This window comes from Sorex fumeus, unplaced genomic scaffold, assembly GCF_029834395.1.
Source record: "Sorex fumeus unplaced genomic scaffold, SorFum_2.1 ptg000007l, whole genome shotgun sequence".
Taxonomy (NCBI): Eukaryota; Metazoa; Chordata; class Mammalia; order Eulipotyphla; family Soricidae; genus Sorex; species Sorex fumeus.
In genome coordinates, this window is record NW_026606064.1 from 47666254 (window position 1) to 47692136 (window position 25883).

Sequence of the window (25883 nt, forward strand, 5' to 3'; positions counted from 1 at the left end):
GCCTTAAACTACCTCATTTACTTTGCCTTTCTCTGTCTCTCTTTTTCTGTCATCATCCCCACCCCGCTTTTTTTCCTACAAAAGTTTATTTTATTAAAGCACTATGAACTTAAAATTTATTCATAGTTGGGTTTTTGACGTTCAGTGTTCCATCACCAATCCCAACATCTGTGTCAACTTCCCTTCTCCACCCACCCTAGCCCAGCTTGCCTTTTTTTTTTTTAAACAAAACAGAGCTCAAGATTTTTGTGCTGCTTTTTTAAAATTAACTCACCGTGAGATACACAGAAGATTGTTCATTTTTGGGTATCAGTCATACAATGTTCGAATACGCATCCCTTTACCTGTGTACATTTCCTATCACTAATGTCCCCATTTTCTCTCCTGCTACCCTCCCTTTCCACCTGCTCTACCCCACTCCGCCCCAGCCTGCCTTTGCCTCTATGGTAGGCACTTTTCTTCTTTCTCTCTCTCTTACTCTTTCCTTCCAGCGTGCAGTCTTGACAGGAATCTTTTAAATTTAGTTATTAAAGTTTGGATCTCGCAATTTCAGTGTTGTAGATTCTGTGATATGGATATATAGCTCTATCATTCCTTAACATCACCAGTATGCCTGGATCACCTTGACTCTTTCCTGCATCGCTTCTCATCTCTCTTTGCTTCCCTCTCCCTCACTTCTCCTCCTCCCTGTACTCTGGGATCAAGGGTTATCTAGGCATCTCCCCCCTTAAACCATTGCATTTCCTTATCCAGTTACTCTAAATACTGCATATGTGATCTCATTCTTTCTCCCCCCCCACCATAAACATTCACAGTGTTATACATTATGTAAATGAAGGAGATTGTAGTCAACAAAGGGGGGCAAATAAGGCAACCTCCTTTCTCACATTGTGATTACAGGTAAACTCATCTTAGAAGTTATTGTTTTAGGAATAATAACATAACAAAATTATGATTTTGTGTGCCTGTGGATTGGGAAAATGCTTTGGTGTTCTGCCAGCCTCTCTCTGACTTCAGTCTTATCCCTTTTCCAAAGACTGGTATTCGATTTTGAGTGCTGCTTTAATAATGCTCCCATTTTCCCTTCTCTCAACTTCTTTAACACACATAGAATCTGCCACTCTGTTTATATTCGACCCTATCTTTTATTTATAAGCTAATTCTCTTTCATAATTGCTTTTTAATGTTAATCTCTGAAACTAGTTTTGAAACAACATATGAATGTGATGGTTAACCATTTTTCATAAAATTTTTAAGTAGTCTCTCTGGATATCTTTCTAAGTTTCAAATTTACTCTTTCTGGGATGTGGAGCAGGGGGCTTCAGGGAACAGCAGTGACACGAGCAATACTCCTGACCTAGTGCTTGGGTAGAGCTTACAGTGGTGCTTGTGGGTGGGGGGTAGTGTAGGGTATGTAATACAGGAATCAACATAGGGGCTCACACATGTGAAGTAAGTATACTTCCATAGCCACTTCACCAACCCTCAAGATTACTCTTAAGGTAGAAGTAAAGGCAAATTTCTCTCTCTCCAATTCTTCTGGCGCTGTTCTTCAATGCTTGCAGCAGATGTTTTGTTCATTTGAGTTTCATTTTTGGTCTTTGTGCACAGTACACCAGGTTTTGATGTAGATTTGTCATCATCTTGTGGGAGACAAAGTGGTTCGCTCTTAACCCATCTTCCAAGAATTTTTTGTCTTTCCTCAAGCAGTACCAGTGTTTCTCTACTAGATTCTCAGAATGGATCCAGTGTATGGAAGTCCTGGAAGAGTGATCAGTGACTTAGTTCCCATTTTAATTTTCAAGTGCTGAGAAATCTGAAGTTGCAGATGAAAATAAGGAAAATAGAAATGAGAGTCAAGTTAGTAGTATTTACCCTCATTCCCAGGGTAGAGAAGAGGAAAGGGAGGGAAGCTTTACTGCAAAACTCTGTGCCTTAAGTCTTAAAATTAATAATAATAACGAAGAAAAAAATCAAACAAATAAAAAATGAATGTTGTAAGCATTATTTTACAACAAAGAAAAATACTTTTTTATTAGATTTTTTTCTTTGTTTTTATTATTAGTTTTAAGACTTAAGGTGCAGAGGTTTTTTTTTTTTTTTTTTTTTTTTTTGCTTTTTTTGGGTCACACCCAGTGATGCACAGGAGTTACCCCTGGTTCATGCACTCAGGAATTACTCCTGGCGGTGCTCGGTGGACCATATGGAATCCTGGGAATCAAACCTAGGTCGGCCGCATGCAAGGCAAACGCCCCACCTGCTGTGCTATTGCTCCAGCCCCAAGGTACAGAGTTTAAAAGTAAAGGTCTCCTCCCTTTCCTCTTATAATGTAGTTTACACAGGCATTTTGAATATCTTTGCACTGACATTTTTATAATGAATGATATATAGCAAATGTTACAGGATAAGCTTTAGTCATGAATCATGTGATATCAGTAAATCTGATACCAAAATACACATTTCATTTGAAAAATTAGCTCTTTTAAATCTTATTTTCAAGCATTTTAAAATTATACATAGTGAAAGAAATCTGTCTTCTCCTTTTAGAATCAAGTCACTTGGAACAGCAACTTCAAGAAGCTAATTCTGTGAGGCAAGAACTAGATGATGCTTTTAGACAAATCAAAGCTTATGAAAAACAAATCAAAACTTTGCAGCAAGAAAGAGAAGACCTAAATAAGGTAACTATATATGGGTAGATAGAACAAGCCTTTTCAGAGTTCTTGATTTTGTGTAATCTATGTAATGAAGATATGCATCATGAATTATTATAATACATAGTGTGTCTTTGAAATGTTGGTAAAAATTGTTAAGATTGGGTGGTATTTCAGCAGTAGAATAGTTATATGCATTGCATGAGTGAGGCCCTGGGTTCTGTTTGCAGCTTGCAAATTAAATTCATTCAAGGATTTATATATTGACCCTCTGTTTTATAAAAAAAACTGTAGAGAATTTTAATTAAACTTACATTAAATCTATAAAGTGGTTTCAGAAGAATTAATGGTATTCCAATACTGAGTCAAAATTCTTATTATCCATTTATTTACATTATTCTGGATGCACATACTTTCTTACCATTGGGGAAGTTCAATGAGATGTGGGTGGAAGAAACTCTGTGTGTGTGTGTGTGTGTGTGTAGACAGTGAGAGACAAAGAACTATTCTGCGAAAAATGATTCAGGTATTTATATAGAGGAATAATGCTTTTTGCATCCCCCTTTGCCACCCATCTTCTTAGAGTATTCATGAAAACTGTAACAATTTACAATATAAATAAATAATCCCAGTTGAAAGATAAGCCCTGAGCCACCCACTATATATATTTTTTAAAGTCTTCCTAGGCCCTCTCCTCACCCCCTCCTAAAATGTGCATTCATACGTCCCAGAGCTGAATATAGTGGCAATTTTCTCACTATCTAAAATGGACATGTATTATTTTACAAGGTTTTTTTTCTAAGGCTTGGTTGGAAGTTTCAGTAAAATTTGCTCACAGCTGCCTTTCAAAGCATTAAAAAGACAGCTCTATAGTATTTATTCACAGTCATATAATATCTTCCCTTATCTTTTTTTCCAAGTCTTTTATAATATTTTTTTCTATAAATTTTTTATCAGGGGCCAGATGCAGTGGGAGTACTTGCTTTGCATGCATTTGGCCTGTGTTCAAGACCCCAGATGCTCATAAGCTCATAAGGTCTCCTGAACCCCACCAAGGAGTGATCCCTGAGCACAAAGCCACGAGTAAGCCCTGAGTAGCAACTCAGGGTGTGATCCCCAAAACAAACAACAAAAATTTTTTCAGTATAATTTGTCTTTCTTAAATTTATTCTCTTAATTTTTTTATATTGTAAATAATATATTTAAGATTTTAATACTCATTTTCTCCCAGCAATACTGTTAAACTATTACTAATTTTTAAAACATATTTCAGATTCTTTAATTTTTTGGTAACTAATAAATGTCTTGGTTTTTGTCTTTTAAATTTTTGACTTTCTTTTCTTTTCTTCTCTAACTGTATAACTAGACCTCCAGCACTGTGTTTAATGGAAGTGGTATTAGCAGGCATTCCTATCCTATTCTGATTTTAAAGAAAATACTTTTAGTGTTTCATCAGTAATAATAATTTTCTATTAAATTTTTTGTAAAGATGTATTAGTGAGGTTAAATAAGTTATCTTCTGTTCCTAATTTGCTAGTATCTTAAAAATCAATAATGCTTAATAAATTTATTACATTTGCATTTCTAGAAATTTGTAATTGTCTATTGGAATAATTATGATCTACTTTGATAAGCAGGTATAGCAAGCTACAGTTATAGACTTTCTAATTTTAAACAATTTACACATTTCTGGGTTAAACCAAATTACCCATATATTAATTTCAAAACAACAATATGATACTCTAAGGCAATATAGCATCTGTTCTATTAGCAGTGTTTTAAGGGGAATGCCCTTATATAGATAATTTAATCTCTGTAAATCTTGTGATTTATATATTAATCAATTACATATGTTGAATCTTAGCACAGAATAATCAATATATTGTTCAAAACTAGGCAATAGTAGATCTGTAATTTCAACAAAAGGGTCTATTCCAGAGTTATGTTTATCTACTTAATACATCAGTGGAACTGATTTGCTAATGTCTATATTAAGAAATTCTGTTTTATATCAGTAAGATTGCTTATAATTTTTTTCTTACCTTTCCTTATCTCAAGAAGGTTATTATACTGGTCTTGAAAATACTAAAAAATAAGATTATACTGATCTGATTGAGTATATTGGAAAATATCACCTCTTTTTTCTCTTACATGAAAATTTTTTATATAAGAGGAACAGTTGTTTATTGAAATATTGGAGAAATCACATTCTAACTGTCTGAGCCTGAAGATTTCCACTGGGTGAATGGAGAAGTTTTTAGCTGTTGGCACAGTTTAAAAAAAATTTTATAGGACTATTCAGGCATTCTGCTTCTTCTGAATTGTATTGTATATGGATTTGTTCATTTCATAAGTTCACACATTTATTGACATTTTTCTTATATATATATTTATTTTTCTTTTAGAATTGTAATTATAACTTATTTTTCTTTCTTAGTGTAATTATAACTTATTTTTCTTTCTTAGTGTAATTTATTTTGGGCATATATGCTTATTCACTTGTTTGACATCACTACCTATTTGCCTGTTTTGTCAAAGAACCAACTTTTGACTTTGTTGATTAATTTATCATTCTCGTGCCAATTTTGTGCTGCAATTTATTATTTTCTCTTATGAGTGGGAAAATTATTGTGCCTTTCTTTTAACTTGTTAGGTAGAAATCACAGAATTGTAACCTTTTTGTTTGGTTTCAATAAAAGTACTTTTAGGTTCTAAATTTCTTTTGTTATACCTTTTACTTCGATTCCTCCGCCCCTCTCGGAGAGCCTGGCAAGCTACCGAGAATATCTCGCCTGCACGGCAGAGCCTGGCAAGCTCCCCGTGACGTATTCGATATGCCAAACACAGTAACAACAAAGTCTCCAATGGAGACGTTACTGGGCCCGCTCGAGCAAATCGATGATCAACGGGAGGGCCTTTACTTACTTTTACTTTATACCTTTTACTGTATCCCAAGTTTTAATATATAGTAAAGAGTTTTATACTTAATTTTAATTTATTTTTACTCTAAACTTTATAATGTGCGTTATGATCTTCTCCCTGACCCATTAATTACTATAGAATTTTTCTTCTTCCTTTTTCATTTCTATTTTAATGATAAAGGTTATTAAAGTACTTGAGCTGAATTATACCTGTTCTGTGAAATATGCTGACAATTGCTTCAAACATAGTCGTTTACATTTCAAAGTATATCATATTCCCTCATAAAGAATATCCATTCTGGGGCTGGGAAGATGGCTCAGAGTGCTGGAGGGCAGACTTTGCCTGCAGGAGCCCCAGGTGTGATACTTGGCGCCATATGATCCATAGCACTTCATAGTCCCCTGAGCAATACTCAGCACCACACTGTGGCCCCAACACCAAAATAGGGGGGAAAATGTTTTTGGTGCTGGGTACAAACTTCCATATATGAAACATGTAGAGTTTTTCAAGTATTCTTATGTTCACTTTTGTTAAAAGTTGGTCGACCAACATGGCCGACCAGCATGGCCGACCCGAGTTTGATTCCTCCACCCCTCTCGGAGAGCCCGGCAAGCTACCGAGAGTATCTTGCCTACACTGCAAAGCGTGGCAAGCTACCTGTGACGTATTCAATATGTCAAACACAGTAACAAGTGTCACAATGGAGACGTTACTGGGCCTGCTCGAGAAAATCGATGAACATTGGGAGGACAGTGACCGTGACAGTGACTGAGCTGTATGTGGGACTTATTCCTGACTCTTCTTGGGAGTCACTCCAGACTTTGCAGGGAAAGTACTTTCACCCCTATACTGTCTATTAGGTCTTTGTAATAAGTCTTGTAGAATGCTCAGAAATTTAGTATGTTGTTCCTTGTAGTAAATTGAAATTTTCATTTGTTTAGTGATGGTCTTTTTCCTTAAATAATGGTTTTTCTTTCCAATTCTGGATTTTATTTGTTTTTACAGGCGAGCTTAGCTCTTTCATGTTTTGTTTACTAATAAAATATAAATTATGTTTCTACTACTTTTCATTTTCTATATATTATTCTTTTTCTATGCTTAGTGTCTTTGTGCTTTAAAAACAGAATTGTAGTAAACAGCATATAAAATGTTTTATCCTCATCATTTTTAAGTGCACTGTTTAGTTGAACACTTCTCCCAACTAAAAGACTTTGAATTTTCTTATTTCTTCAAAATTTCTGTGTCGTGTTTGACCATTCCCAGTTATATTCTTTGTTGACTGTACAAATCAGGCACTTTTATAACATAGTCTTACATACTTTGGTTTTTATATATCTTAGCCCTTGACATCTCTTTAATTATATCTTCTTTCTAAAGTCATTTGTCTTTTTTTCTAAAACAAAGCTTTAGGGATTCCTTTCCTGTGGATCTGATTGTGGTGAACCTGTCAGTATTTGTTTGTATAAATATCATTATTTTAGCCTTGTGCTTGAGAAGTAATTTTTTGTGAGCATAAAATGTTCTTTAATTTCTCATCTTTAAACAAAAAACACATTTTTCACTATTTCTAATATTTATCCTTAGATGTTTGCTCTTTTATTTTCCTACTTCTCAATCATGGGATTTTAGATGTTTTGTCTTTTATTTTTCTTTTCTTAAATTTCTATTAATCGCTCTCTTTTCTTTCTCTTGCTCTGTGTGTGTATGTGTTACAAGATTTTTGTTTTTCATTTTAAATTTCTGGATTTCTATTATTTTTGCTTCTAAGATATTTTCCATATTGATGAATTCGTGTCTTTAATTTGAACACCTTTTGTTTTATTTTTGAGCCATACCTGGTGATGCTGAAGGATAACTCCTGGCTGTATACTCAGAAATTACTCCTCGCAGTGCTCAGGAGATCATAGGCATGTCAGGGATGGAACTTGAGTACCCCTGTACTCCTGCCCACTGTACTATCTACCCAGTCCCTAATTTTACAACTTTTTTGCCCATTTCTAAGTCTTGTATAAAGTACTTTTATAAATTTACCAGGTCATTTTAAATCAGCTTTTCCCATTTCTATGATTTTTCTTTTTATGTTTTTCAAGTTACTTCATATATGGCTGCTTTATGCCAAGGTTTGACCATTTTAATATCCAGTAACATTTAGGCTTATTTTTCATTGTTTATGGTTGTTTGTTCTTTTGGATGTTTGGGAATCTGTGGTTGTGAGGTCTTCTTTGCGTATTCTTTAAGGAAAAATAACCTTCATTTCATGGAGAAAGTTTTTGAAAAAAAAATTGTGTTTTCTTTTCTTGGAAAGCAGGAGGTTGTACCAGTCTGAGTCCATTTTAGCCCTTCTGAATATTTTCCTTTAAATAACAACTTAAGCATTTTCTCCTTGCTTCTGACTTAAGATTTAGTCTTCATATCAAAAGCAGCCTTTATTTTTATCATTTACTATAATTTTTGAAAGATTTCACAAATATCCATCAAATTGCACAAAAGTTTTATTTTGACCATTATATGTTACATCTATAATATTTTATTTATTCATATACATTAAGGTACTAGAAGGCTGAATTGGCTGTTCCTTTGAGACTAGTGAAAGGATTTGAGAATATAAAGAGCAGTACACTTTTGATATCTGTTCAAAGCTAGTTAGTTTCTTTTCATTTTGTCCTGAGGTGATTTTTTTTTATTGGCTCAGAGTAGCACTTTGATGGCCAAATTTGGTTTCTAGCTTGCAGAATTGGTAACTTATATTCTTTTTACAAAACTGTAGGAACTAGTCCAGGCTAGTGAGCGATTAAAAAACCAGTCCAAAGAGCTGAAAGACGCACACTGTCAGAGGAAACTGGCCATGCAGGAATTCATGGAGATCAATGAGCGACTAACAGAATTGCACACCCAAAAACAGAAACTTGCTCGCCATGTCCGAGATAAGGAAGAAGAGGTGGACCTGGTGATGCAAAAAGTTGAAAGCTTAAGGCAAGAACTGCGCAGAACAGAAAGAGCCAAAAAAGAGGTTAGTAGTCAGGCAAATTTTGTAGTGCCCATGGGCTAGCAATAAAAAGTGCTTTTTCAGACTAGCGGTATGTATTTCATTCTTTAATTTTTGAAAATTGTATTTTAGTTTGGTAATATATATTATGAAATCCAACATTTGAGTTATCTTCCTTATACAAGGTAAATTCCTGTCATAAAAGTCAATTAGAACCATAAAAATCTGCTTTTTCTTTAAAATTTTATCTTTAAGCTGGAAGTTCATACAGAAGCTGTAGCTGCTGAAGCATCTAAAGACAGGAAACTGCGTGAACAGAGTGAGCACTATTCTAAGCAACTAGAAAATGAATTGGAGGGGCTGAAGGTATTGTTTGATTCCACATTTTTGAAATAAAATGAATGTTTTTCTCTTTGAGCATCTTAGTTTTGCTAGCTTATGCATTAATATTTGCTTTAAAGTGAAAACTAGCTCTCCTCAAACCTCATATTTTTAATTTTTACTAACAGGGTGTGGATGTAAATGTTAGAGAAAAATTTTAGTGACTCAGAGATCATTTAAAATATTTATGGAAAAACTCGTTGTCTGAATAAGATGTATTAGTAATCAGCATTTGAGTTATATTTATATTTTAACACCAAGTCTCCTTTAAGTTGACTTAGAGATTCAGTGGTAGCTTTTCACATACTTGTATTAGCTGGGGAGAGATAATAGTGGGCAGAAGCTAACAACTCTCATCAGTAATTTGCAAGGGGAATCCATGTGCCAGTTCTCAAGTTGTTCTGTCCAGTTTGAATCCTCCTTCATCAGTTTACATCCTGTGTGATGCTAGATAAAGTAGCACTGTAGCACTGTCCTCCCATTGTTCATCGATTTGCTCGAGCAGGCACCAGTAACATCTCACAACAAATTGTGAGACTTGTTGTTACTGTTTTTGGCATATTGAATATGTCACTGGGAGCTTGCCAGGCTTTGCCATGTGGGAGAGATACTCTCAGTAGCTTGCCGGGCTCTCCGAGAGGGGTGGAGGAATCGAACCTGGGTCGGCATGTCGGCCATGTGCAAGGCAAACACCTTACTTGTTGTGCTATCACTCCAGCCCACTAGATAAAGTATTTAATATTTTTTATACCAAAAATCAACTCTAGCCAGATTGACAGAGATAGCAAAGGTAGGAGGGAGGAAGAATATCAAAAATACAAGTGAATATACAGTTCCCTATCATCAGAAAGCAAGAACATTATAAGAATACTATGAACAGCTTTATGCCAACAAGACAACAGAAGAGACAAAGCGCAGGGATTTACCTAGAAGTATTGACATAGGATAAAATAGAAAACACTACAAATTTGTAATAAGGAAAGGGATTGAGCCAGTAATTGAGAATCCCTTAACCAAAAGAGAGAGAGAGAGAGAGAGAGAGAGAGAGAGAGAGAGAGAGAGAGAGAGAGAGAGAGAAGAAAATGAGTAACTACAGCTATACTAGTGAATTGAGCTAACCATTTATTTTCAGATTTTCTTTTATATTGATATATTATTTTTTTTTAAACAGCATTACCTAAAGTGAGCAGTTCCAATCACCCAGAGGGTGCTGGAATGATCCAGCCTGAAGTTCACTTGGCAATGCTGTTTATTTCTTTGTTTATTGGGCCACACTAGGCAGTGCTCAGGGATCACTCATGGAAGGGTTTGGGAAACATATGTAGTACCCGGCATCAAGCCCAGGTTGACTCAGTGAAACACAAAAGTCATATGTACCATACTATCTCAGTCCCCAATATATATTTCTTTAAAGGAGGTAGATTTCCAAGGGTCATTTGCCAGCCCTCCCTTCCTCCCTCTCCTCTGTTCCTTTATTCCCTACCCTTCTTTGTTCCCTCCCTTCCTTCTTTGCTTTTTTTTCTTTGCATTTTATTATTTCAGGTCTAATCTATAAGTCTTTGATTTTTGTGTTCATTTTTTTGGTGTGATGTTGAGTGGTGATCTGGTTTAACTTTACCTTTTTTTTTTTTTGAGTGTGGTTATTAAGATGTCTTTGTACCATTTGTTGAAGTGGCTTTCTTTATCCATTGTATGATCTTACCCAGCCTCTTCAGCATAAATAGATTAATTTCTGTGAATCTGTGAGTTTATTTTGCACTATCTCTTCTATTCCACATATCTGTCTGTGTGCCTGTTTGTTCCAACAGTACTCTGCTTTGATTACTATTGCTTTGCAATATAATTTGAAACCAGGGAAAGTAATGCCTGTTTTTCTTTATTCTCTCAGTATTGCTTTTACTATTTGGTTTTGGTTTTGGTCTTTTGGTTTTCCATATAAATTTTAGAATTCTTAAATTTATAAGTGTTTCTTGAAGAGAATTCTATCACTTTCTTGAAGAGTATCATTGATATTTCTATAAGTATTGCATTTAATCTGTAATTGCTTAAGGTGAGATGGTCCGTTTAATAGTATTTTTTCTTCAAGCTAATGAATATGGAATGTGTTTCCATTTCTTTGTGTCTTTTAATTCTTTTAGCAATGTCTTAGAGTTATCAATGTTCTCTTCTCCCACCAGCCTTTTTAGGTTTATTTTCAGCTATTTTATCTTTTTTGATGCAATTATAAATGCCATTGTGCTCTTAATTTCCCTGTCTTCCAACTCTTGTTTCATACCTATATGCAGTAGCTTATGTGTTGATTTTGGTTCCTGCAATTCTGTAAACTCATTATTTTTCATAGATTTTTGATAGGATCTTTAGAGTTTTCTGTGCCATCACATACAGTGATTCTTTTACTCTTACGTTTGTATTTCTTTAACAACTATCTTGTGCATAATTTCTCTGACTTTGACTTCTTAGACTATGTTAAAAAGTAGTGGTGAGAATGAATAATTTCCAGATTTTTTTAAAATTTAATGATGTTAGCAGTTGGATATGTTAAGTATATTATTTCTATTCAGAGTTTAATGACATTTACAAACTTAGCCCCCATTTTTATTGAGATATTGTCATTTAAGGTATTAAGGATATTCATGCATACGTTGTCCCAGCCCCACACCTATCTAGCACCACCGTGGTCACTTCGCTTTGCTAGTTTCCCAAGATACCCCCTCCCCATCAAGCTCAATTCTATAGCCAACCCTTTATTTCTGTTGCCTTTGGCCATTTGTTGCTCCCTTACTATATTTTTTTCTTTTTTAAAATTTATATGTTTTATGGGTATAACTGTAAAGTGTGTTTGTTTTGTTTTCTGTTCTGAAAATCCTTATTTATGTTTAATTCCAGATGTTTTATTAATTTTATTTCAGTTTTCAAAGCATTGTGTTCTGACAGGATAATTGATATGATTTCTGTCTTCTTTTTAAAATTTTTATTTTATGGAGCTGTGTTTTGTGACTCAGTGTGTAGTTTGTCTCAGAGAATGTTCATTTGGAACTGGAGCAGAATGTGTACTCAGCTTTTTGGGGCTAGAGGGTTCCATACATATCTTTTGGACCACCTCTTCTATTTTTTCTTAAGTGTTAGTGTTTCCTTGTTGATTTTTGCCTAGTTGGTCTCTTCAGCGGTGGAAGAGGAATGTTAAGTCTGCCACTACTATTTTGCTGTTGTCAGTATCTTCCTTCATCTCTTTCTTCATTACAACAACTATTAGCAGCTGTAAATATTTTGATGGTACCTCATTAGGTGCAACTTACTGTATTGGGATTTTTTTTTTTTGTGGAAGGAATTTTTGGTTTTTGGACAATACTTGGCAGTACTCAGGGATCCTGACTTTGTGCTCAGGGATCACTCTTGGCAGTACTCAGGAGACAATATGAGTGCCAGAGGTTAAACTCAGTCCAGTCAGTACACAGCAAGTACCATACTGCTGTACTTCTCCAGCCCCTTTTGTACTTTTATGGTGAGTGGATGTTGTATCTTGCCATGTACATTTTAGCTTATATTGATATAATCATGTGATTTCTTTTTCTTTCGTCATTTCTTTTTCTGTTTTTGGTGTGTGGGTGTGGGTGTCTGTGCATGTGTGTGCTTTAATACTGAATACACATTTGTTCTCAGGGATTTCTGACTCTGTGCTCAGGAGTGATACCTGGATGTGTTCAGGGAACCATAGGCAGTTACAGTGATTAAACTGTGGTTGGTTGCATGCAGGGCAAGTCCCTTGTATGAATTTACTTGCATACATTGAAACATCCTTGCATCCCTAGGATGAATACCACTTAATCATGGTGAATATTTTTTAAGTGAAGTAATATAGTTTTTATTGATATAATTTTTCTTAGAAGTAAAGGGGGGGAAAAAGAGGAATCCATGTTCAAGAGAGAAAGAATAAGGGAGTTTCCAGAGTAGAATAAAAGGAGAAAGAGAGAATTATATGTTCAAGGAGAACATGGGCTTGAAAGAGCAAGCCATGAATGATTCTTTTGATGTTGGAGTCATTTTGCCAAGATATTTTTGGTGGGGGTGTTTAGGGGCCACTCTTGGTGATACTAGCCCAGTCAGGCTGGCAGTTCAGTGTTAGGGACTGAGGATTCAGCACTACCCTGACCTTCCAGTGCAGAGCCATCCCTGGAAGTGCTCAAGATCATTGAGGACTACACTCACAAATACTTGGAACATGAGCAACCTTGTAACTGTGTATCTCAGAGTAATTCAGTTAAATAAAACTACCCCATGCACTAGGGAGATAGTTCAGTACTCTGGGACCTAGTTTTAAGCATCACATGGCCCCTAAACACTGTCTGTTATGGCCATGAAGATACCACAAGATCATAGCAGCATACAGTGGCCTGCACTGAACCATCCCATCAGCTAATGACTCCCAGGCCTCCTGAACACAGTACTTATGACCCCCACACAAATAGCACAGCAGTAGGGCATTTGCCTTACATGCGGCCCAGCCTGGCTGACCCGGGTTCGATTACACTGCCCCTCTCAGAGAGCCCGGCAAGCTACCAAGAGTATCTTGCCCACATGGCAAAGCCTGGCAAGCTCCCCGTGATGTATTCGATATGCCAAACACAATAACAAGAAGTCTCACAATGGAGATGTTACTGGGCCCACTCGAGCAAATCGATGAACAACAGGAGGACAGTGCTGCAGAGCTACTGTTAAAAAAAAAAAAAAGGGAAGGTAACAGAATGGAAAGCATAAGTTGCTGAAGATGCAGACTAAAGAACTTTTGATGGGAAAAAGTACTGGAATGCTATTCAGTAAATGGGAGTTGAATATTTTCAGAAGAGGGAAACAATTTATAGAATCTGACAGTACTTTAAAAAAAAAAAGCAGATATTTGGAAAGCCATGTGGTGTTGGTGATCAAACCTGGATCTGGTGTTAGAGAACATCTTGATTCCTTAGTTACGAGTTTTTTTTTTTTTTAATTGAGGGTTTTCTCAGGTATGTTTATGTTTTTGTTTCCCTGTTCTCATTTGAAAAGTAGAATGATAGTGGCTTATAGAGGATGGTTAGGCATGTCTCCCTCCTGAAGCATTTTGGGGAAAGAGTTTGCACAGAATCATTATTAGTTCTTTGAAATTTTTATAGAATTAACTGGTGAATCTATTGGTTTTAGGCTAAGTCAGATATTACATGAGGAATTAACACCAATCTTTCTTAAATTCCTCCAAAGAATTCAAGCATAAAAAACACTTCCTAACATATTCACTAAGACCAGCATTAGCATGATACCTTGATATTTAAATGCTGCAATAAAAGAAAATTACACATCAACCTAATGAATTTTTTGCATTAGTCTACAACAGACTATAAGGAAATCAAATCCAAAACCTTATTAATCCATAATGTACCATAACAAAGTGAAGTGTTTCTCAAAATATAACCTAAGAAAATGTGTCAGTGTCTTACATTTCATTAATATAAACTGAGTTAAAAAATGCATGTGTGATTATCTTAATTGGTGCTCAAAAATTATTGCATAGGATCCACTATTATGTTTTAAAAATTTCAGAGAACTATGAACAGAAGGAAACGTAATGAATATAATGAAAGACATTTATGAGCACCTCTCACCTAATATCACACTTAGTGACAAATGGCTGAAAACTGGAACTGTATTTGCAGACTTGTTTGTATTCACAGTGGACAAGTCTTAAGAGATAAAAATTCCAGGGGAACTTAGCCATTAGGAGACTCCACATTTTTTATCAGGTTCAGAACTTGGTGTCCCCCACATTCTCATAGTGAATTCCAAAGAAAAATCATCTTATGTTGACATATCGAGGGGAACTGTTTTTAAAATATGCTAGAGCATTCTGTTTTTGGAAAGATCTATCCTTAAGCACTTCAGATACAGCTCTCCTTGCTGAGGTTTTATTAAAGCTGAACTGACTAGAAGGAAAGAAAATAACCCTAGCTCATTCCAACTATTCTGTTCAAATTGAATGGAAAAAAAATTTACAAGAATATCTGAACTCTTAGTCCAAAGGCATAATCTCAACAAATTCAACACTGACATTATAGATTTCTTTCTATACTCCCATACCTCAATGCTTAATTATTAAAGTCTATTTTATGCATTTCCTTTTATTCAGTGTATCATGTCTGTCAGCCAAAAAAAAAAAAATATACTGAAAGACAAAAAATTAAGCACTGTTAAACAAGGAACGGCAAGTTATAAAATCAGACTCAGATAGGGTAGGGATGTTGAATGAACATTGTCAGGTATGACCCAAAAAGAAAAAAAGAAAAAAATTTCAGGAAAGAATAGTAAGATGAATAAATTTTTTTATTTTAGAGTCACATTGGAGCAATAGTACAGCAGTTAGGGTGTTTTCCTTGAACACAGCCAACATGGCCAACCTGAGTTCGATTCCTCTGCCCCTCTCGGAGAGCCCAGTAAGCTACCGAGAGTATCTCGCCCGCACGGCAAAGCCTGGCAAGCTACCCATTACATATTCCGTATGCCAAACACAGATAGCAACGAAGCTCACAATGGAGACGTTACTGGGCCCACTCAAGAAAATCGATGAACAACGGGAGGGCCTTTACCTTTTCCATATTGTACCACTTGTATGTAAATTTCATGACTTCATCTTTTCTAAGAGCTACATAGTACTCCATTGTGTAGATGTACCAAAGTTTCTTTAACCAGTCATCTGTTCTTGGGCATTCAGGTTTCTTCCAGTTTCTGGCTATTGTAAAGAGCGCTGCAATGAACAAACAAGTGCAGATGTCACTTCGACTGTACATTTTTGCCTCTCTGGGATATATTCCCAGGAGTGGTATTGCTGGGTCAAATGGGAGCTCAATTTTTAATTTTTTGAGAATCGTCCATACTGTTTTCCAGAAGGGCTGAACCAGTGGACATTCCCACCAACAGTGAAGGAGTGTCCCTTTCTCGCCACATCCACGCCAGCATCGGTTGCTTTTGTTCTTTTGGATGTGGGCCAGTCTCTGAGGTGTGAGATGGTATCTCATTGTGGTTTTGATCTGCATCTCCCTGATGATTAATGATGTAGAGCATTTTCTCATGTGCTTTTTTGCCATTCGGATTTCTTCTTTGAGAAAGTTTCTGTTCATTTCATTGCCCCATTTTTGGATGGATTGGATGTTTTCTTCTTGTGGAGTTTAACCAGTATTTTGTATATCCTGGATATCAACCCCTTGTCAGATGTGTATTCGGTGAATATCCTTTCCCATTCTGTAGACTGTCTTTGTATTTTGGTCACTGTTTCTTTGGAGGTGCAGAAGCTTCTTAGTTTAAGATAGTCCCATTTATCTATGTCTGTTTTCACTTGCTCGGCCAGTGGCGTGGCATCTTTGAAGATACCATTAGCTTCAATGTCATGGAGGGTTTTGCCAACTTTATCTTCAATGTACCTTATGGTTTCTGGTCTGATGTTGAGGTCTTTAATCCATTTTGATCTTACTTTTGTACATGGTGTTAGGCAGAGTTCTGAGCCTATTTTTTTGCATGTAGCCGTCCAGTGATGCCAACACAATTTATTAAAGAGGCTTTCCTTATTCCACTTCACATTACTTGCACCTTTATCAAAGATTAGATGAGCATATGATTGAGGGGAGATGTCAGTGTATTCAACCCTGTTCCATTGGTCTGCAGTTCTGCCTTTGTTCCAGTACCATGCTGTTTTGATTATTACTGCTTTGTAGTACAGTTTGAAGTTCGGGAGGTTGATTCCTCCCATTTTCTTTTTCCCAAGAATTGCTTTAGCTATTCGTGGGGGCTTATTGTTCCATATAAATTTCAGGAGTGTTTGCTCCATTTCTTTGAAGAATGTCATGGGTATCCTTATAGGGATTGCATTGAATTTATACAATGCTTTCGGTAGTATTGCCATTTTGACAATGTTAAGTCTCCCGACCCATGAGCAGGGGATATCTTTCCATTTCCTCATGTCCTCTTTTATTTCCTGAAGTAGCGTTTTGTAGTTGTCTTTGTACAGGTCCTTTACTTCCTTAGTTAAGCTGATTCCTAGGTACTTGATTTTCTGGGGCACAATTGTGAACGGGATTGTTTTTTTCATGTTGCTTTCTTCTCTCTCACTGTTTGCATATAGGAAAGCCATGGACTTTTGGGTATTGATTTTATAACCTGCAACTTTACTATACGAGTCTATTGTTTCTAGGAGTTTTTTGGTGGAAGTTATTGGGTTCTCTAAGTAGAGTATCATATCATCTGCGAATAGTGAGAGCTTGATTTCTTCCTTTCCTACCTGAATGCCCTTAATATCTTTTTCCTGCCTAATCCTATTGCAAGTACTTCCAGTACTATATTGAACAGCAGTGGAGAGAGTGGGCATCCCTGTCTCGTCCCTGATCTTAGAGGGAAGGCTCTCAGTTTTTCCCCATTGAGGATGATGCTTGCTGTAGGCTTGTGGTCGATGGCTTTAATTATGTTGAGGAAGGTCCCCTCTATACCCATTTTGGCTAGGGTTTTCATCATAAAGGGGTGCTGGATCTTATCAAATGCTTTCTCTGCGTCTATTGATATGATCATATGCTTTTTATCTTTTCTTTTGTTGATATGGTGGATTATGTTGATTGATTTCCGAATGTTAAACCATCCTTGCATCCCTGGGATGAATCCTACTTGGTCATGGTGTATGATCTTTTTGATGAGTAGTTGGATTCTATTTGCTAGTAGTTTGTTGAGGATCTTTGCATCTGTGTTCATCAGGGATATCGGCCTGTAATTCTCTTTCTTTGTGGTATCTCTGTCTGCTTTTGGTATCAGTGTGATATTTGCTTCGTAGAAACTGTTTGGAAGTGTTTTTGATATTTCAATTTCGTGGAAAAGCTTAAAGAGCATCGGGAGTAAGTCCTCTTTAAAGATTTGGAAGAATTCACTAGTGAATCCATCCGGGCCAGGACTTTTGTGCTTGGGGAGACTTTTTATTACCATTTCAATTTCCTTGATGGTGATAGGTCTGTTCAGGTATTCCAGGTCTTCTTGGTTCAGCCTTGGGAGTCTGTAGGAGTCTAGGAATTTATCCATTTCCTCGAGGTTTTGATGTTCCGTGGCATAAAGCTTCTCAAAGTACTCCCTGAGGATCCTCTGAATTTCTGTGGTTTCTGTTGTAATGACCCCCTTTTCATTTCTGATTCGGTTTATTAGGGTTTTCTCTCTCCCTTTCTTTGTGAGTTTTGCTAGAGGCTTATCAATCTTGTTAATTTTCTCAAAGAACCAGCTCTTGGTTTCATTGATCTTTCGGATTGTTTTTTGGGTTTCCATCTCGTTAATCTCTGCTCTGAGTTTTATTATTTCCTTTCTCCTGTTCGGGTTGTGCTCCTTTTTTTGGTCCTTCTCCAAGCTCTGAAGCTGTGAGGTTAGGTTACTTATGTGTGCTCGCTCCTCCTTCCTGAGGAATGCCTGTAGAGCTATAAACTTTCCTCTTAACACAGCCTTTGCTGTGTCCCATAAGTTTTGGTAACTCGTGTTCTCATTTTCATTTGTTTCTAGGAATCTTTTGATTTCCTCTTTGATTTCCTGTCTAATCCACTCATTGTTCAATAGTGCACTGTTTAATTTCCAGGTGTTTGATTTAGTTTTCTGTTTCTGTGTGTGATTTACTTCTAATTTCAGCGCATTATGGTCTGTGAAGATTGTTGATACAATCTCTACCTTCTTAATTTTGTGGAGGCATGTTTTGTGGCTCAGCATGTGGTCTATCTTGGAGAATGTTCCATGTACGCTTGAGAAGAATGTGTATTCAGCTTTTTGTGGATGAAGTGTCCTGTATATATCTACTAAGTCCCTTTCTTCCATTGTTTCCCTCAAATGAAGTATGTCCTTGCTAAGCTTGAGTCTGGTTGATCTATCAAGAGGTGACAAAGCAGTGTTGAAGTCTCCCACTAGTATTGTGTTGCTATTGATGTCTTTTTCCAAATCTATGAGTAGTTGTTTTAAGTACTTTGCTGGTCTCTCATTAGGTGCATATACATTTATTATTGTAAGTTCTTCCTGTTGTACAGATCCTTTGATCAATAAGAAATGGCCTTCACTGTCTCTTATGACCTTCCTCACTCTGAAATCGATGTGGTCTGATATAAGGATGGCTACCCCAGCTTTTTTATGGGAGCTGTTTGCCTGTAGGATTGTTTTCCAGCCTTTGACTCTGAGTCTGTGTTTGCTTTGACTATTGAGATGCGTTTCTTGCAGGCAGCAGAATGTTGGGTTCAATTTTCTAATCCATCCTACCACTCTATGTCTTTTAATTGGTGCGTTTAGCCCATTGACATTGAGAGAGATTATTGTTATGGGATTTTGTCCCATTGTTCTGTTAAAATTTGGTGTATTTGAGGGGCCTTTCTTGCCTTAAAGTAGCCCATTTAGTTGTTCTTGTAACCATGGTTTTGAGTCTATGAAGTTCCTGAGCTGTTGTTTGTCTGTGAAACTGTGTGTTGTTCCTTCTATTATGAATGAGAGTCTTGCTGGGAAAAGTATTTTTGGGGAGGCATTTATTTCATTGAGTTTTTCCACTATGTCCCACCACTGTTTTCGGGCCATGAGGGTTTCATCAGAAAAATCAGCTGTGAATTTTAAGGATGCTCCTTTGTAAGAGATTTCTTATTAATTCAGAATAGCTAAGTAGCTCCCTTCTGAATTCCTTGTCAGAGAGGTTGTCTAATACTACAGTACTGTTGGTGTCATCTGGGCTAGACTCTTCAATATGAAAGTTTGGTGGGCTTTTGCGTTGCTTTACCATTGTGAGAGGTGTGGTTTAGTCCTTCACGTTCACTGTTACTATTCTGCTTGATATGCAGTGTGAGTTAAGATAGGCTTGTGAGTTATTGGCTACTGTGTTTCTATTGGCTGAGCTAAAATAGAGAAGTTTCCATCTAAGAAGGTAGCCTATGGTTCCTATGGCATACGTAGTGGGAAAATATTTCGCGGCTGCGTCAGCGGCCGCGGCTCCGGAAAAAGTCCCTGGCACTGGGCGAGGAGTTGAGAACGTCTCCTGTTTGGAATTGGAGCCGTTCAGCTTTGTTGCCCAGAGCTGGGCCTCTGTGCCCGTCCCATGCAGATCAGGGGTTGAAAACCGGCTTTCTCTTGCATATTATTCTTAAGAAAGATATAGAAGGCACAAACAAGAATAGGTAAATGAATCTGATCAATACATAAAAGGCAAATACCAAAGTATAGGAGAAGTTAAGAAAAAATAAATAACTAATAAATAAATACCCCAAATCCTATGAAAGAATGTAGTAAATTCCCTTATTTAATAATTTTGCTTAATGTCATTGATATAAATTCACCCATCAAAAGGCAAAAACTGCTGGATAGATCTGAAAAATAAATCCTCATTCTTACAGACATGCTTGAACTTCATGATAAATACATGGTTGAAATCCAGGCAAGATATAGCCTAAAAATGTCTGGGATTGTCATACTTATATCTGACAAAGTAGGCATCAAACAAAATAATGTACTGAGACATATATGGCCATTATATAATGATCAAGGGATCTGTATGTCAAGAAACTTAATCATGGTACTTATCTCGGCTATTCTTGGGTGTTAGTTTCCTGTTTTGTTACTTTATGTTCCCCAGATGAATGCAATCTTTCTATGTCTGTCCCTCTTTTTCTGACTCATTTCACTTAGCATGATACTTTCCATGTAGTACCACTTGTATGTAAATTTCATGACTTCATCCTTTCTGACAGCTACATGGTATTCCATTGTGTAGATGTACCAAAGCTTCTTTAACCAGTCATCTGTTCTTGGGCACTCAGGTTTTTTCCAGATTCTAGCTACTGTAAACAGTGCTGCAATGAACAGACAACTGCAGATGTCGCTTCGACTATACTTTTTTGCCTCTCCGGGGTATATTCCCAGGAGTGGAATTGCTGGGTCAAGTGGGAGCTCAATTTCTAATTTTTTGAGAATCGTCCATACTGTTTTCCAGAAGGGCTGAACCACTCGGCATTCCCACCAGCAGTGAAGGAGGGTCCAGCCTTGTAGAAAGAATAAGGAAACATTAGTCTCATAGGAAGAAATGAAAGAGCTTAGTAGACATGTATATAGTGCTCCATCCTTCAAAGCTAAATAAACATGCATTCCTCTCTGTTGCTCAAAGGATATTCTCCAGGATAGACCACATTCTCAGGGACACTAAGCAAGTATTCATGAAATCAAGAAAATAAAAATCATATCAAGTAACTTCTCACCTGCGATGTTTTAAAACACAAAATCTTGGAAAAAATTCAAATGCTTGGAAAATGAACAACATACTATTCAGCAATTGGCTCAAAGTGGAAGTCTGAGAAGAAATAACTGTTCTTGGAAATAAGAAATAGTAAGAATATATAAGCTTCCAGAACATATGGAACATTGTAAAAGCTGTAGTAAGAAGACAGTAATTCGTAGCAATACAGGTATTTACAGGAAACAAATGAAATTAAACTATGAAAGTAAGTTAAACTATTAAGTTGAACTATAGAGAAGTTAATCTCAAAACTGAACTCACATCTCAAGCAAAAAAGAACAAGAAAGAAACTCAAAACATATCAAAGTGTCCATATTATTTTCCAAAAAGGCTGGACCGGTTGGCTGTGGAGAGTCCCTTTCTCTCCACATCCACACCAACACCGCTTGCTTTTTTTTTTTTTAATGGATGTGTGCCATTATCTGTGGTGTGAGTTGAATCGTTGTTTTAATATGCATCTCTCTGATTATTAGTGATGAAGAGCATTTTTTCATGTGCCATTCAAATTTCTTCTTTGAGAAAATTTCTGTTCATTTCATCGCCTCATTTTCTGATGGGATTGAATGTTTTCTTGTAAAGTTTAACCAGTGTCTTGTATATCCTTGATATTAATCCCTTATACACTTGTGGAGGGATGGATGTTGGAATACTGTATGACTGAAATCCAATCATGAATGGGTTTGTAGTGCTCAAAAATAATAATTTTAAAAAAACATAAGGGGGAAGGAGGTAAGTGGGCCTTTATATATCATATTGCCTTGTCAGTTCTGAGAACAGAACATTATGATGCCCCTGCTTCGGTCTGAGAAAAGGTGTTTTCTTAGACTGTTACTACATATCACCACGTAAGCTATTTTTTAAGTGCTGTTTTCATTTTCATAATCTTTACTCACTACAAAAAAATTTGATACATTCTGCCTTTTTAAAAAATTTTTATTAGTGAAACACCATGTGGTACAGTTGTAGACTTACAATTTTTTGTGCTTGGGTTTCAGTTGGCTGCATGCATGGGCTGGAGCTATAGCACAGCGGTAGGGCGTTTGCCTTGCACGCAGCCAATATGGCTGACCCGAGTTCTATTCCTCCGCCCCTCTCGGAGAGCTCAGCAAGCTACCAAGAGTATCTCGCCCGCACGGCAGAACCTGGCAAGCTACCCGTGATGTATTTGATATGCCAAACACAGTAACAACAAAGTCTCCAATGGAGACGTTACTGGGCCTGCTCGAGCAAATCGATGAACAACGGGAGGACCATGACCGTGACCGGGTTTCAGTTATACAGGGACTGTGTACCCATCCCTCCACCAGTGCCCATTCTCCACCTCCAATGCTCCCAGTATCCCTCCCACCCCCAATCCCCCATCCCACCTCACCCCTGTGGAAGGCATTCCCTTTTGTTTTCTCTCTCCTTTTGGGTGCTGTGGTTTGCAAAAGAGGCATTGAGTGGCAGTCATGTTCAGTCTGTAGTCTACTTTCAGCATGCATCTCCCTTGTCTATCTGAGCTGCCTTTTCCCCTAGCTTGTGCAGCTGGCTTCCAAGTCTTGGAGTGAACCTCCTGGTACTTATCTCGGCTATTCTTGGGTGTTAGTCTCCTATTTTGTTACTTTACATTTTCCAGATAAATGCAGTCTTTCTATGTCTGTCCCTCCCTTTCTCATTTCACTTAGCATGATACTTTCCGTGTAGTACCACTTATATGTAAATTTCACGACTACATCTTTTCTAACAGCTGCATAGTACTCCATTGTGTAGATGTACCAAAGTTTCTTTAACCAGTCATCTGTTCTCGGGCACTCGGGTTTTTTCCAGATTTTGGCTATTGTGAATAGTGCAACAATGAACATAGAAGTGTGAATGTCATTTCGACTGTACTTTTTTGCCTCTCCAGAATATATTCCCAGGAGTGGTATAGCTGGGTCAAATGAGAGCTCAATCTCTAATTTTTTGAGAATTGACCATACTGTTTTCCAAATGGGCTGAAGCAGTCGGCATTCCCAACAGCAGTGAAGGGGAGTCCCTTTCTCGCCACATCCACGCCAACACAGGTTGCTTTTGTTCTTGTGGATATGGGCCAGTCTTTGTGATGTGAGATGATATCTCATTGTTGTTTTGATCTGCATCTCCCTGATGATTAGTGATGTAGAGCATTTTCTCATGTGTCTTTTAGCCATTCAGATTTCTTTGGAAAAGTTTCTGTTCATTTTATCACCCCATTTTTTGATAGGGCTAGATATTTTCTTCTTGTGGAGTTCAACCAGTGCTTTGTATATCCTTGATATCAACCCCTTATCAGATGGATATTGGGTAAATATCCTTTCCCATTCTGTAGATTGTCTTTGTATTCTGGTCACTGTATCTTTTGAGGTGCAGACATTTTGCCTTTTCCTTATTGTTTACAGTCACAGAAAGTTTTTCTATTTTTTCTGTGATCCAATATACCCAGCCAGTTATCTAGTTTAGCACAAAGCATTCTGAAGAGGCCAAAAGGTGGGTTTTATTTCCTCACAGATCCATTAGCACCTATTGTTTCTTAACCCCTGTTCCACAACTAGTCTTCTTTGTCAGAGTCCCACAATAATGGTTCCAAATAGGGTGTCACCTGTCTGGGGAAAGTGACTTGGGTTTCATGATTCATCAGGTGACCCTCTACCTCCCTTCAAAGTGTGTTTGCCTTTGTATTTTAGTGATTTCAGCTCAAGGATTCAAATTTCATAAATTTAATTTAGGTGTTTTTTTATCAACCACAAAAAATAACACCATGAAATACATGGGCTATAATAATGAAATATAGGTGTGTATAGAAATAAAAGCAATCAAAGTGTTTAAGAATAAAGTCTCTTAAAGATAAATTACTTTAAATTCATTTAAAAATACGTATCACATCCAAAAATTTCAAATGCAGGAAATAATAAAAAAAATTAGAGTCGATATCCATGATATACAAGTCAAAAACAATACAAATGTAAAAAAAAAACTAAGCTCTGATATTTCAAAAGAAGATTGAAAACCTTTTAAATAGATTGAGTGAAAAAGAGAGAAAATGGATAAATTGGATTAGAATTGAACAGACACCATAGAAATACCCAAAAGTCATTCAGAATTAGAGTGAACAACTTTATGTCACTAGTTTGGAGAACCTAGACAACTTCATTTTTAGCATTCACTATCTTCCAAGACTGAATCAGGAGGAAGTAGAAAATCTGAACTGTGACATGAAAATTGCAATAGTAATAAAAAATTTTCACCAAAACAAAAGTCCTGTTCCAGACAGTTCACTAGTGAGTTTTTCCAAACATCCACAACAGACACTAACTTAACAAGCTCTTTCAGAGAGTTGAAGAAATAGGAATCCCCCAAACTGTTTTTATGAGGCTAATATTGCCTAAAGAGCATTTGCCTTGCGCGAAGACAGCCTGGCCAAGCCGGGTTCGATTCCTTCTTCCCTCTCAGAGAGCCCGACAAGCTACGGAGAGTATCTCACCTGCACTGCAAAGCCTGGCAAGCTACCCATGACATATTCAATATGCCAAACACAGTAACAAGTCTCATGATGGAGACGTTACTGGGCCCATGAACAAATCAATGAACAATGGGAGGACCATGACAGTGACCACCAAAAAGCAGAAAGACATCACAAAATATATATAGAACATTCCTGATGAACATAAATAACCATATTTCCTTATATGATCTTATTAGGCTTAATTCAGCAGTGCATAAGTATATAAAAAACTGTAAATAAGTGGAATTTATCCCAGGGGATACAGGGATGATTAAATATATACAAGTTGAACCTAGAGCAAAAGTGGATACCTTTGCATTCAGCCTACCCAGGTTCAGTCCCTGGCACTACATATATTCCTCTGAGTCTGCCAGGAGTGATCCTTGAGCACTTCCAGGTATGACCCAAACATGCACATCACAAACCCATACTTAATATCATACTTGGCAAATATAAAAACTTAAGCATTTCTTCTAAGATCAGGCACAAGACAAAGTCTACTTTCCCCACTATTACTTATTGTAGTATTGGAAGTTTTAGCCATAAAAATTATTCATAAAGAGAAATTTACAGAAATAAAACTGAAAAAAAGAAATGAAGCTATTGTTACTTACATATGATATATATGTAGAAAACCCTTAAGACTTCACCTCAAAACTTCTGAAAACAATCTATAAAGCATCAGACTGCAAAATCAGTGAATAGAAATGTGTTGCATTTGGGGCAAGGCTTAGGAGGGAGATATCTCTCAAGTTGTGCTCAGGTTGTCCAGGGGCCCCTCTGGTCAATTTTGGGCCAACTACCCCTATTTCTCTATGTGAGGGCCCAAGGATGTGATACTACTCAGTCCCTGAAGCAGCATTTGAGTGCTTTCAGGATCATACCCTGTGGTGCTTTGGTTCCTCCAGGTCTGTTTCTAATGATACAAAGAGGTGTGAGGTAGACAATGACATTGCTGGGATTGAACAGGGGTTAGCTGCATGTAAGGCACGTGCCTTCTTAACCCCTGTGCTATATAAATCTCTAGCTAGTTATATTTTGATGTACAAAATTGATAGTGACAAGAAAGAAATTTTACAATATTCTATTTATAATTGTGTCACAAATTCAAGTGCCTAGGAGGTAAAGAAGTTTATTGAAAACTGT

The 25883-nt window shown here is 36.8% G+C and overlaps 1 protein-coding gene across 16 annotated transcripts in view; it reads left to right on the top strand.

Moving 5' to 3' along the window:
- The window catches only part of CDC42BPA (CDC42 binding protein kinase alpha), a 309339-nt gene that overhangs the window by 174045 nt on the left and 109411 nt on the right, over nucleotides 1-25883 (top strand). For 13 of the 16 annotated variants that reach the window (XM_056137674.1, XM_056137680.1, XM_056137696.1 and 10 more), the window contains exons 12-14: nucleotides 2548-2681; nucleotides 8344-8586; nucleotides 8818-8928. In XM_056137674.1, the coding sequence (XP_055993649.1) occupies nucleotides 2548-2681; nucleotides 8344-8586; nucleotides 8818-8928 (488 nt within the window). The remainder of the gene's footprint in view (nucleotides 1-2547; nucleotides 2682-8343; nucleotides 8587-8817; nucleotides 8929-25883) is intronic. The other 3 variants (XM_056137749.1, XM_056137791.1, XM_056137774.1) reach the window with 2 other exon arrangements.